Here is a 14736-nt window from a genome sequence, read left to right on the forward strand (position 1 = left end):
GACTTGTGATTACTACTACATTCATTCTTAACTGCACAATTCCCAGGCTTTTCAATTTGGGGTCTAGGGACCAGCCAACACCATCCCTTGGAAATGTACGTTACCCCCCTGTATTTGGCTGTGAAGTGTATAACTGTAAAACTATATAAATAAAAGCACATTTCTGTAATATCCTTCAGAGAGAATCCTGAAATGTTGGACAGAAATGAGCACACAGAAAAATCCATCAGAAAGACTTCTTTAGGAAGGCTATTGAAACCGCAGTTTGATCCAGTGTTTTGTGCGTCAGCATGAAAGTAGATTCCACATTCCTGGCTCTAACTCACTGAGAACTGAACATGTAAGAGACTTTGTCAGTATTTTGAACATGCCCCAAAACCTAGCAGCTGCTGAAATAAATGAGTGACTCAGAATCATCAGTTTAGGAGAGAAACCAGGGCTCCATTACTGAGACTTTGCTATGCCATTAATAACACTTAAAAATCAATATGGCAATTTTCGTACGTCCATTGGAGTGTTTTGAGAGCAATATGCTAGGAAGGGAGTGGAATGAGGCTGGACTCAAGTTGCTGCCATTTGAATTGACAGAGATGGGGAGCTTTAATTAAATTACTCCTGCCATGAATTCATCTCTTTCTGCTGAAACCATAGCAGGCTCTCCTGTTTGGTAGCACACAAGGGTCCTATGTAAAATAGGTCTCTCTGGGCACATCTGCGTGAAACACTGACTGCGCAATAGCCAAATATTCCTGCACAGGAGCACATCACAGCACTAACAGTGCTAATATGCTACTGCACAGCAGCATCACCTAAAAGACGTCTGCTGGTGCTATTGTACAGTAACTCTGGTTACTGTACATTTATTTAGTACTTATACAAGGTAGGTGAGTATCACAATGCCCCAGTCCCTAACCAAAGACACCGCTCCTAAGGATTGAAGGGAAAAGTACAGTTCCAATGCAAATTCACTCCTGGATACCTCTGATAGCAAAGGTGTTAGCTGTAATGGTAGTTTTTGTGATGCAGACTCCTGTCCACTCACCTGGGAACTGAGCTAAGGAAATTTCACGTGCTTCTGGCTAACAAACAGCCATCATCATTATAGATCTGGACTGGATTTGAACCAACACCCTTAAGAATTAAAAGCCTTTGCACAGCTTGCCCCTCTGTTCATTCCAGGATTCAGATTTAACAACACCGTCCATAGGCTTGCTTCACCTTACACCACCTCAGAGCCTTTGTGCCCAGCATAGTACAGGGTAATAGTCATGTGCATCTGAGCCAAGTAAGGGCAAAGCAGGTGCCATTCTGGTCTGATAGCATTTTACACCCACGTTCTTTGCTCATTTACAACTCTCATCATCTCTTCCCACTCACCGCTACTCAGGAGAAAACCTTCTCTCTTCTGCAGCTCCTGCCATCTGGACCAACTTTCCATTTCTCTGCAGCTCATCAAGTTCCTGCCTATTTTTAAATTACACTTCTTGCTTCCTATCTTTACATATCTTGTCTATGGCCTGATCATTTTTCTCTCTCTCTCTGCTAAGGGGACCGACCACTTTAGTATTTTCTCACCACAGAGTTTTTTGATTGGCTTAATCACTTGGGAAAGATACCAGCAGGTGTGAGTTCTGAGATCTACTGAAGTCAATGGTGCTCTGAAAACTTACCTCGGTTAAGGATCTGCACCATAGTACTGCTGTTTTGCATTGTTATCCTGAAAAGAAGTCTTAGGATACCTTATTCTGGGTTTCAGATTCAGAGATATTAAAGTGAAGGTGGGTGGAAGATATAAGCAAAATCATGTTTTTTAAACAGCAATTTTTGTCATCCTGAGGATGGAGCTTATAAAAAAATCCATACAACTGCATTTTTTTTACTATAAAATATTAATACATAGTTTTTAAAAATTAATAGGGTTTACTCATTTGGGGCTCTTCTCACTGAGAAAAATCAAAGACAAGATACCACATACCTTTCTGTCCTTTCTACTTAGACTGCAGATGTTTCACAACCATTTTCTACAGACCTCAGTCTGTCATTGTGCTGTGGCCCGGGGAGAAAGGGTGAGGAAGAAAAGAGGGACTCAGAACCAGAACACCAATTCTTTCCTTCCTCCTTTTAAAGTAATCTACAAAGGATTTAATTGGTACATGCCTTTTCTGTTTTTTCTATGGGTATAAAAAGGCCTGTAAAATTTGGTTTGGTTTAGGAAGGAGATTTACTCTGCTTGTTTTTTAAATATCAGAAATGTCAATGTGCACTGCTATCAGTGCTGTATGCAAACCCTATCCGGGACTGAATAAGGCCTGACGAAAAGACCCAGTGACATTCAGAACAGCAGCAGCCCTGCATGGCAGTTCCCAACACAGACAGCAGCTGTTCCTGGTCTCTCTCCCAACCCCAGGCACAACACTGGTAGGACTGGTAGGCCACATGTACTCTGAATCCATTGTCTTTCTTCCCCAAAGACTAAGATCACAAAGACTTGCTGAATCTAATGAGCAAAAAATGCAGCATAGTCTTAATTCCCCTGACAGCTGCTCTTTATTTAACTCTCCATTTAGTTAGGAGCAGGCAATGTCTCTTATTTAACTCCATGTCACATTTCAACTGTCATTACTTAAAAGAAAAAGGGTTCTCCACTGAGACAGACTGATGCAGTAAAACTCAGGCAGCCCTTGGTTCTGAAGGACTCAAGGTGCATCCGATCTGAGGACATGAAGACATTTGCTGGGACAAACTAACCATGAGAAGCCTCTCCAAAACTCCATCGGAAAGATGAACATGGTACTTAACCAGCGCAACAGTGTTACAGAATTAAAACGTATCCTGTACGGAACAGATGACCTGCCTCTTACACCCTGAATGGTCTTTTCCACAGTAGAAGACTTAGAAATGTGCACACAAACCAGACAGTTACTGAATAAGGACACCGAGATGGATCCTGTGCTGCCTCTCCAAAGGACTGTGGCACAGCCTGGTGAAGAGAGGAAGAAAATAAGGTAAAGCAGATTCTGGACTGATGTTAAAGTTGAAACGTCCCCAGAGTAGGCCTGATCTGCCTGGACAATGATCCAACTTAATGGAAGCTACAGAACTTGGAATCAGCGCAGTGCAGCTTTCCCTCCCTTACCAGCACATAGAGAGGCCTGGAGAAATTTCAGATGCCCAGCACTGCTGTGGTTTAATTCAGATTTTTTAACACAAATATCCAGATGCAAGCCCCTAAATAGAAGTAACCTTAATTGCCAATAACAGATGTTTTCCAACACTAATTCTGTTCCCCCGCCCCAATAGCCTCAGTGGTATCAATGGCCTTGGTGAGAGCAGTACATGCCCTACTTGCTCTTAACATAACACATGTGAAAGCACTGCTCTATAGTCAGGGATGTGCATGGTCCAGGCCACAGAAGACTGATTCACAGTTGCCCTCTACTCTGTTCTGCTACATACATCTGGGCAGAGTGGGAGGAAAACACAGCGGAGGCAGAGTGTTGGCAGTCAACACCAGGTGAGTGTAAGGGCCTCCAGAAACAGTAACAGAGCATGGGTCAGAGCAGACTTTCCTACACCCTTCAAAGAACAGAGAGGACACAATCCTGACCATACCTGTACCTACTTCACTTCAGTTGAGGCCATTATGTTGAGAACTTGGTTGATCAATTCAAAAACAAAACTCAGCCATTGCACTGAGATTCACGGGTGGGGGAAGTTCCTCAAATCCAGCCCTACATGAGACAAACTTAGCCCATGTGTATCAACAGGACCACCTTCTAATATAAGTAACAGGAGTCTGTGGTAGACTTCTAACCAACACTGAAATACAATAGACCCCTTGCATAATCACCTACAGACATATACATTCATGGCAAAGACAGCAGCAGACACTTTCTGACCCCTATGCTCAGATGGGGTGGGGACACAAGGGAGAATCAGCAGCTTTGGAATTCTGTATACAGACATGGCAGCTTTCTGAACTCAAGCCCCAGCTTTCTGACAGTGTAAATCAGAAGCAATCTCCTACAAGTCAACAGAATTGACTCAGATGTGCACCAGCGTAAGAGAGATCAGCAAATGACTGATTTCTTCACCAGGGCTAACCTGGCCTTCTGGTAAGAAGCTGTTAGCCACCAGAGAGAGATCAGACAGAGCTGTATGAAAAACTGAAAACCTAGGACTGACTAATTGCAATCCCACAATTGGTGAGGTCTAAACATATCACACTGATTCTGAACAGGTGTCTTTTACTCAAGACAAACTCCTGTCCTTACCACATGGAGCTAAGCAATTTAGATGGGAACAGAGCAATGCAAGGCAGTTAGGTCCAAAAAGAGTTCTAGTAATGTATTGTCATTTGCTTCCCTTTTTTTATCAGGGTACCATGCACCTTGCCTAGCATGTGCTGGTGGCTGCAGCATATTTGCTAACTGGGGTGCTGGGGAATACTTTTACATCCTACTGCCATACTTGGGTTGTTGCACTGGCCAGGTGTTTTTCCCCAACACTCTTGTGAGGAATGGGAAGAGAGAGATCCTGCCCTGCACTGCTGCTCACAAGGGGATATGGAAAGAACCTACCTGCCCTTTCCACTCAGTACATCACACAGCATGACCTGGCCCTTTGTCAAGATCTAAACATATACACATGCAAAATATCCTTGCTATCAGATTCCCTATACTGCATGTTTAACTTCTCTCAAAAATGCAGTGAAAATAAATCCCATGCCTCCTATTAATTTGGGGCATATATTTCTCCATCAGTCTTTCCAGAAACACACCAAGAATAACTCTATAACAGGTAGGATATCCAACATTTCTTAAAGGGGGCTGGTCTTCTGGGTATCTGCTCATAACAAAGAGGTATCAATGGGCAAAGACTCCATGCAGAAGCAGGGGTCTGTTGATAGTCAAAAGAGTGTTCATCTTCCAGGAAGGAAAGCTTCTCTACAGTCACTGGCAGTGAGCACAACCCACTGCGGAGAAGGATTTATCCTCACACAAATACAAGGATTTGCACATCCACTAGCTGTATCTACAGAAAAGGTCTTCCTGGAAGCTGCCAATTCACAAAGCAACTTGTGGCAGTTTCTCTTATATATGCTGTGAGGTTTTTCTGTTCTCCTCTCCATTGGCTGCAGATGTTCCTTTGCAGCCAAAATGGTCAGCCTAATAAAATAAAAAAGTGGGGGCGGGGACTCCTGAATGTGTACCAGAGTAACACAGGTATGAATGATACCCAAAACATGGCCAGTGTCTTTTCAGTCCAAGGGATACTGTGCTTCTTGGGTGACAACAGCTCTATTTAGCACTTTAGTTAACTCCTTAAAGGAAAAGGAATCATACAGAGTAAGAACATAGTGGCAACAAACCTCTGATAAATTCCATTACCTGAGAACTGGGAACAAGGGCCTTCCACCAGTGTCCACCCTTCACAAGGTCTACTTCGCTTAATGGCATCGACACTTTGCCAATGACACAATGGCGTGAAAATTTGTCAAAATCCACTATGGTTAAAAGCAGAGTTCTTCTCTGGGCTTCTAAAAATGGGATTTCAAATGTGTATCTCTCCTCAAACACCGGGTTCTGCGTTTTGCGTTTTACTCCTGTCTGCTTGGAGTTCTTCTGATCAGGAAGGAGACATATCTTGACATAAGGGTTAGAATGAGCCATATCTTGTCTTGAGCCATCATAGGAAATTGGAGGAGGCAGATCTCTAGCCTCAATTACCCTCACTATTAGATAATTATGCAACAGATCATACTGTGTGCTAAAATGCAGCATGCCCAGTTGATACTTTGATAAGATTTCCTCGTCTGTCAAGGAGTCCACATCATCACTGTTAGAATCAAGGGAATAAAGTCTTGGTTCAAATTTTCTAAAGTAGTCATCTGGGGCATAGGTTTTTCTCAGGATAGTTGGCTGAACTATTTCCTTTTTAGCTCCTATAATTCCAAACTCAATAGGTTTAATGTCAATTAGTGGAGAACTTGGCCTTCTTGATTCTAGACCTAAACAAGAGAAATAAACAAACAGCAACGTCAGCAGCTGGAAAGACGTCATCACGGCCTCATGTAGATGGCCAGCTCTCTGGAGCATGGGCTGTTCTTGTTCTGTGCTTGCCCAACTGCACAATAAGACTGTGGCCCATGACTGGAGCTCTTTTTACTGAAATGTAGGTATGAACATCAAATAGATTTTCACGTCTGCCCATTTTTTGGTGTGTGATTGCCACAGTCATCCTTTGCATTTTGTTAAAACATAAGCCTGGCTCCTTTTACCCTTTTCCACTTGTGGAATAACACAGGATTTTAATCAATCAAACCAATGAACTGTTAAATTGTAGTCAAATGCAAATCAAACCTTAGGCGTGACCAGATTTTCTATGTAAAAGGTAGAAGACCAGTCACTAACCCAAGGTTTGATTTACACAAAAAATTACATTGACACTGCATTCATAATAGTCTTACTTGAAATCCGCCTTGTAAGGCTATAAGTGGACCGTGAAGTATCTGATGATGACCGCCTCCTGTCAGGGGAAGTATCCTGCGGAGTTGGAGGTGGCTCGCTGGTGGTGTTATCAGAGTCTCCATCTTTTTCCTCATTCTGACTGCTTATCCTGTTACAAGGACAGGCCATGGGATGTATGAGTCCAGTAAGAGTACTGTATACATCACATATAGAATCAAAAGCCCTATTTCCGATCTTCTAAACAGAAACCTGGGTACTACAATTCATTCTTTAGTTCCCATTGGAAAACAGAAGACTGGATATCAGACTTCAGTCCTCCACAGAGCCCACTGTTCTCTCCTTTGGACAGAAGCATACAAGCAAAAAAACTGACTCTCATCAGCAATGCAATTTAACACACATCTACACAGGTATGCTTATATATTTCAAACATGTATGCCCTGGGCCATTAGCACTCTGGTCATCTATCTGGTGAAAATGTGTAAGGTTAATTAGTGGTGTATATTTATAGTTATGTTCTGAAACTATGGCTCATTGGGAACAAACCTACATGGAAAATAACTATGAGTGATCTTTTCACATCCAACAAAAACTTCTCACTCATTAAAAAATATTGTTGTAAATTCATCATTAAGGTTTGGGTATTTGAGACAGTAAAATATGATTTATGGACATACCTTCTTTTAAAACTTCCTGTCTGTTTCATTATCCACTTTCGTACAATTAAGTGTCCCTGGGAGGACACAATTCAGCTACATTTTTTTGATAGAATTTAAATAAGAAGGCATCAGTGAGGTGCACAGCCTGCAAGAAGGCTCAAAATGCCCAAAGGTTCATAAGAATACAATACAAAAATCCATGCACAATTTACATTGCAATTTAATATTTCTACATAAAATAGTTCAATGAAAACCATGAACCTCCCACTAGCTGCAAGGGCTCACATGAAGCAACAAATCAAAATCTCAATGGTTCAGCTCAGAGAAGAGCAAGAGCCCACAGTAATGAAGACACCGACTGCAAAGTAAAGATTCTGATTTCAGTTACACCAGTGAAGGCCTGGCATTACCCCGCTCAAGTCAGGGAACTAAACAGTACTGTATGACATACAGTAAACACCAAAGATTAAATACATGTTTTGGTTAAGCCACGAGACAATGAGGACTCAGAAAAATAGCAACAGATAGCAGCCAAAGTTCAGCAAATAAACAGAGATGATCATTACGCTTGTTCCCAATTCCTTCTTTCTGTATTTCTGGCTGTGGTAGATAGAAACTGAATACATGGAGTCATTTGCCTCAAAACTGTGACTGTATTAGAGTGATAAGAAGCAGGCAACACCAGATCAAATGCCAACCACAGAAGGAATTCCAGATCTGAAGCTATCCCTAGCCCTAACTCAGGAATAGAGAAATCAGGAAATGTGCAGCAGTGCTTACAAATCTAAATAGTCCCAAGCTTCACAACCCCTGGGAAAAACATCTATCAAATTTAAAGCATATGTTAAGGGAACAAGGGACTAGTTTTCAAAAATAGGTGCAGACTGTTAAAGTTGTTCAAATATTGCAAGTGGATATAAACTTAGAGACATAAAAATCGCTCGTTCAGGTCTCAGTGCAGGTCAGAGTGTCCAAATGTAGCATTGGGGTCATAGTGCTTATACTTCTGTCTGAGAAGCAAGCACACAGAATGGGGAGAAAGCAAGAGCAAGAAAGAGAATCAGGAGGGGATAAAAAAGCATTAAGGATGTTCTACAACAGACAAACATAATAGTGAGTTAATAACATACAGATGACCTTTAGTAAGGAAATTGCTACTGAGCCACAATCATTTTTACTCAAATAAACTTTGGCTCTGTTTAGAATAGCTCTGTTCTTGTTTAATCAGAACCTTTGAGAAGAAGAATTGAGCTCTAATTTCAATTTAATCTCACAGAACACACAGCATTTATCTTGGAGTTTTTATGTCGGGTATTTCATAACATGCATAGCTGACAAGTACCCCAGTTCCCTGCCAATTTTTTGCCAAGGCTAGGAAGCAAACAATCATTATGGAATGACAATAAGGACTTACCATGTGTGCAGGTCAATATAATTAGATTTGTTTCAGCAAGACAATTTTTTTTAAAGCTGCCATGATAAGGTACTGCAAAAATTCAGGGAGCAAGAAAAATCAATCGTCTATAGAAGAGAACTTAAATTGGCAACCCTGGAGCCCAATCTTGCATTCCCAGCATACTTGGATTCTCATAGATGTTAGCAGGTGCACTGCAGAGATGAACTAATACTGTGGTTTCCAAACTGCATCATCCCGTGCAACCTTGGGGTTCCACAGTAGGTCATCAGGGGTTCTCTAACGAGACTGGGGTAATGACAGAGCAGGCCTTACGCAGTGAGCTCTGCCAAGCCGGGTCACCAGGCTCCATGTCAGTCTTCAGGATAGGGGTAGGAGTTCCACAGCAGCAGAAGTGATATGAAAGGGTCCCGTGACTTTAGGAAGTTTGAAAACCACTGGACTAATAAATGTAGACATTAACAAATTTGTTAACTGATATGTGGAGACCGTGAAAAGGTTCAGGGAGAAAAAAAAAAACCAAAGACCAATCACACCCTAAATTACATCGATAGGATTACTGGGTGCACAGAAGAATTAGGAGTCCTGATTTATTTTTAATTACTCTTGGTAACTGAGGAGAAATCCAGTACATTGAACTGCTCCCCAAATTCAGTGCATGTATCTAAAGGCAGCATGAGGATCTTTTAAAATTCATCTTCCATAAGTTTTTTTTATTATGGTCCACCACAGTATCTGAACAGCTCCTAGGTACAATCAATTAGTGTTAACTGGCCCTCTGAGCAATTTTAAAATAACTTATCCATTAAAATACCTCATTTTCAGCCTCATTCCCAACTCTTACTCACATGCCTCCCTAAGCAGTACAGTGCTGCTAGTTCCAAGCATTCAAATATCAGGTATTCTCCTTCCCTTCCCAACATACTAACCCTGATATTACACTAACGAAAACAGTTGCTTTCTGTTTTCTCTTCTCAGTGTTAAGTCATTACTTGTCTGCAAGATCATTTCTACCTTAACCGCATGCACAAAAGTGTGGCCTTCCCATTAGCTACTAGGGAAGGAATTCCTCTACCCATGTCTATCCTTTCCATCTTTCCAATGTCCTCCCCCAGCACACTGTCTCTCTCATACCCTAGTCATCTATGTATTCACATTCCCCCAGAATATCCCCATTTTCTTCCAGTCACTATCTGCCCTCCCCACCAGCATATTCCTCAGATCCCCGTTTCCCTCTCTGTCCCCACAGCCACCACTGAACATTGCTCTGCTCTCTCATTGTCTCCTGCCCCGGCTACAGGTGGAGAGTGGCCACAAGAGCTGCCATCTTAGCTGTAGGTGTCTTGGGTTTGGCCCTATTTAGTCTAATAGGAGACAGCAGCCAATTTGAGCAAGTGCAGAAGTTTGCTGCCCCTCTTCTTTAAATGGCATACTTTAAATTTTGGTATTAGCAAAAATATTCATGAATGTTTCCCAATAGGACTGCTGGCATGAGCAAATGCACCACAGCATCAAAAAGGTTTGCAATCTTTGACCCATTAGTTGTTTCACACAACTTTTTTTTTCATTGTTAACTCATTCGAAAAATTAGCTCCAAAGAATTGTATGGGGAGCAGAACTGGTGAGGATCAACAACACCGGCTGGAGGCAGCACTTCAGGAGTCCATGAGAGGTCAATATTCTCTGCATGCTGCGAAGTCCTGGGCTTCAGAAGGTCCTAGAATTATAGGACAACCTTGCCTAGCTTCTTGCCTGTGTTTAAGTGCCCAGAAAGAAATAGAGGCAGAGGAAGTAGTTTGACCACTGCACAAAAACTATGGCCAGATCAGGCAGTGTCAGCTACTGCCAAAGGACCTGCCACTTCTAGTCTCCAGTAGATATATTCCCCCTACGTGCCCACTTCCAGAACTCCTCTATGTCCTCCTGATGACGAGCATGGCTGCTTGGGGACAAGTATTCAATTGCTCCTGCAGCATAGCTTTCTGTGTCCAATAAAACGCCCGCATCATGGTGTTCTCTTGCACAAACCGTTTCCTTATTTAGCAGTGATTTTATTTCCAATTTCCATTAGCAGCAGGTAAATCAGTTTCTAGGCATACAGCAGGCCCTTAAAAAACTGCGCTTAAAAACCATTACATAGGTCATCTAACCCTTCTGTACCATAATGCTATCCCAATGCAAAACAGCCAATAAAGCAAGAAGAGGCCGTACTTTAAACATAAAAGAATTCATTTTATGTAGCATCTGCATGCAAACCGTGGAGATGTGACAGACAAGAAATAAAAGCAAGGAAACCGTCAGGACTGGATGGGAGTAATCATGTGTCTAACCATCTGTCCCCCCGCCTCTCAGCACAGCGTGATGCATTAAGGAAGCAATTAATGGGCACCCCACATGTTGCAGTCCCTGAACATATTGCAGGTTTAACCCTTCATTGTCAAGTAACATGCTTTCATGGGAGGCCCTACAACCTTGCAGAGAACACATCGAACTAGGACTCAGAGCTCTACTCCCAGCTCTGTCAACAGGCTGCTGAGTGACTCTGGCCAAGTCATTTCAGCTCTCTCTGCTTCAATAATGATGCTGACTTTTCTGTAAATGGATGCCAATCAAAGCACACCATAAAACCTAGATAGCATTATCGTTAACTATTTACGGGTTAAGAGGACATTTTCAAAAACCACCTGAATGACTTAGGAACTCATGCCTCATTAAAAATGTAGGTATCCCAGAGTAAAGCTCTCACCTAGGAGCTTAGGAAAATCTCTCCCTTACTTTGGCTACATCACAATAATTCCAAGACCCCTTTTTCACTCTTAAAAGAAGCCTAGTCAATATTTTGGTCAAGTTTCCCTGAGTAGCATATGTTCAATTTGTGCCTAAGGCACCCAAGCTAGGTCCTCATATGACTAGAGATTTGTCTTGTAAATAGCTAAAGTTAAAAGCTATTTCAATCATTTTCTAAAAGGGTCTGCACAGATGCAGGTGACAAACTTATACAGAACAAATGAGAGGCATAGGTCCTGTCTTCACCCTTTTTCATCCAGACAGTTATCTGGTGCTTAGAGTATGGTAATCTGTAGAATAGACCATAACTCCCCATTGCCAAAAAAGCTAGCATCCCATGTTCCCAAAACAGCCAGTGTACTAAGTTAACATACAAATTAATTTAAATCTCCTTAAACATTTGCTTTCATAGCAAATTAGAAAGATATAGCACTCAAAGAGTTAAAAGGGCTCAAAACAATACAGTCTGCTTTAGAGATGATATAAGGTTTAAATGAAACATCTTGCCCTCTGCAAGACAGAACGTTGGACCAGTTACCAACTTACTGTTCTGGTTTGCAAGAAAATGTCTGCCTTTAAGGACTACTGCAGCTCTATTTCAAAGACTACCTGTATTAAAAGGGTCTGCAGGATCCTAGCTACACACAGCATTTTCCTTCCTAAAGCACATTCCTTCCTTTTCACTCTTATTTTAGGGGTACCATTAAGCAGGTGTATGGCATCTTGTGTATCTGGAAAGTATTTAAGTTTATGCTATGGCAAGTTTATGTCCTCACATTGCTAAAATACTTTTACTTCTGTCACACTGTTATCAACTGAAGATAACCGTTTCCTTAAAATGCACATCTAAACTTACAGCCAGGCTGGTGTCTGAGCCGGAAAAGGTCCCAGGATTTCAACTTCATCCTCACTCGACTGACAACAGCTGCAGTCGAAACACTTCTGACAACAATTTCTACAAGTCCATCTGCACAGCAAGAGATCCGAGATTCTAGCGAGCAGACCCTGAGGCCATTGGAAACCAAAGAACAAGATTACAACCAGTTGATCACTAGCAAGAAATAATACTCAGCTGTATTTACATTTTTGTGTCTAGAACAGAACATTAGGAACTACATTTATTCCATTTATATAAACAGACAAGTGCCACACAGTTATTGGCCCAATCTCACTAAAGCCATAACTAGGCAGGGAAATAAACATTCACTGCAGGTATTTGCTTTTGTACAATATCTTATGTATGTTAGCAAGTGAGTGATTTACAGAACATGAACGCAGAACAATATGCTGGAGTGGAAACAGACGTATTCACCTGCATCAACAAATAAACAAATACAAAAGCAAATGTACAGCAGGGAGAAGTAAAAATAGGAGGTTAGCAAAAATCCCAATTTTATTCTGCAAGGCATTTTAAAGTTGAATAAAACTAGCACAAGTCTGGATACACTTTAATACTGATGATATGTCAGCAGGTGATGTCATACACTCCACATAAATGCACAGTATTGCAGCCTTATAGATTGGTCATAAAGATGCATCAGCCTAGACACAAATCTGCGTGCCTGCTCCTTACCACAGTGATTAATTTGCAGGGGTAAAAGACACCCTACTGATTTTAGTAACAAGCAAGTTACTTGCCCTGGGCAGAAATGACCTGGATAGCCCAATTTGGCACAGTAACAGCAGTAACCATCAGCGGTGCTGGTGGTTGGCTACATACAGACTATATTATAGATACATAACCCTCCACACAGCAAGCATAAGGGGTGTTGCACTGTTGCATTACACCAATAACATCCCAGTGGAAATGTTTAAAGGAGCTACAATTTCTTTCCTCTTCTCCCTTCCTTGCTCCAGGACAGCAGAGACTTGCTGTTGGCCAATGCAAGCAAAAGGAAGCAACCCCCTTCTGTCCATACCAGGCAAGGTCTGATTGGAGAGAGAGGAGAGGGAATAAGTACCAGGGCTCCATCCCTTTTCCACCCATCCCTGTCCCCTTCTTGGGGGCTGTGGGAAGGCTCGCAGAACAGTGCATAGGACTGACAGTCTCTCAATCTGGCTCCCTTTTCAGGTGAATCCCATAATGCAAGGATGTCAAACATACAGCCTGCAGAGAACTCCATCAGGCCTGCTGGGCTACCATTAGACTAGGAGGCATGGTTAGTAGTGGGCATGGCCTGCCGCACGCCAGCAGAAAAGTGAGCAAGGGATGTGTGATGCAGCCTTTGGTCACCCTGGCATTGCCTGGCCAAGCACTGCTTGCATGGCTACGTACTGCTACAAATGCCTGCCCAGCTTGCAGCCACTTGCCCCGATGCCACCATCCTGTGTCCTGGAAGAAATCTGGCCTGCTAGGAGCCCTACGGCCCCAATCTAGCCCAGAGCACAAGGTGAGCTTGATGCCCCTGCCAGAATACAATGAACCCTAATAAACCACAAATTGGAGATTTTTTTTTTTAGTTCACTAAAAATTTTTGAAATGTGTCAGGTCTGCAGTACTGTATCACCAGGCAGAAACTTGGGCAGGTTCCCTCCTAGGAACACAGGGCTGCAAAGACAGACACAAAGGGCTACATACTTACTACATCAAGGAGATGTTTTTCCACATCCATTTTAAACAGATGAAATTTACTCCTTCCCCCTCGCCATGGTTTTTCTATAAACAAACCCAGGAATCTGGTAATCCATATCTATCTAGGACATTAGAAAAGATTCAGAACGTTCAAGACCATCTTCTCTGGACAGAAAGAGAACAGGGAATGAATCATCAGATTAACTCACCTCATTTATTGGTTCCAACTGTCCTTTTAGATATCCGTGATGAAGCAAAGGGGAATAAAATGAAAAAGACAAAACCAGTTTAGCAATGTTCAAATAACTCTAAGTGACCTGCCTGACACCTGCCAGCCTGAGGAGGAGCTTTAATTTTAAGCAACGTAATGCTATTTCCAGAGTTTGCCCTAAATAATTTCAGGTAAGGCAAAAGGCTGTCCAAACAGGGCACTGATTTCCTCCCTGCCCCTTTCTCCCCTCCAGACTCCTGTCACTCACCTTTCCCTGGAAGAGTCTCAGCAAACTTGCTCACTGTTTAAGAAAAGGGAAGCTACCAATTAAGGGGACAGGATGTGTGACCATATTTCTCATGGCTACCTGGGAACAACTTCAATTCAACCGCAATTTCCTGTGACAGTTGTAAATCACATCCAAGTCCTAGAGTTACATTTTGGTCAAGATTCAACTGTAATTAAAATAATATTTAAAAATCCATTAACAATCTGGCTAAAGTGATTTTCCGAAGGTCACACAGGAAGTCAATGAGAGAGCTAGGAAGAGTCCCCAAAGTGCTATACTGGTGTTTTAATTGCAAGACTATCCTCCCACTCTTAGGTGACTATGATCAGCTTGT

At 42.1% G+C, this 14736-nt stretch overlaps 1 protein-coding gene across 3 annotated transcripts in view; it reads right to left on the minus strand.

The window, feature by feature from the left end:
- The window catches only part of SYT17 (synaptotagmin 17), a 71117-nt gene extending 56623 nt beyond the window's left edge, over nucleotides 1-14494 (minus strand). For 2 of the 3 annotated variants that reach the window (XM_025207030.1, XM_025207032.1), the window contains exons 1-4: nucleotides 13913-14020; nucleotides 12187-12335; nucleotides 6470-6618; nucleotides 5391-6010 (exon numbers count right to left, since the gene is read on the minus strand). In XM_025207030.1, coding sequence (XP_025062815.1) covers nucleotides 5391-6010; nucleotides 6470-6618; nucleotides 12187-12335; nucleotides 13913-13942 — 948 coding nt within the window. In that variant the 5' untranslated portion in view covers nucleotides 13943-14020. Of the gene's footprint in view, nucleotides 1-5390; nucleotides 6011-6469; nucleotides 6619-7147; nucleotides 7223-12186; nucleotides 12336-13912; nucleotides 14021-14111 lie in introns of those variants that run through there. The other variant, XM_025207031.1, reaches the window with a different exon arrangement.
- Between the last annotated feature and the right edge of the window lie 242 nt (nucleotides 14495-14736).

This window comes from Alligator sinensis, unplaced genomic scaffold (assembly GCF_000455745.1).
Source record: "Alligator sinensis unplaced genomic scaffold, ASM45574v1 scaffold330_1, whole genome shotgun sequence".
NCBI classification, from domain to species: Eukaryota; Metazoa; Chordata; order Crocodylia; family Alligatoridae; genus Alligator; species Alligator sinensis.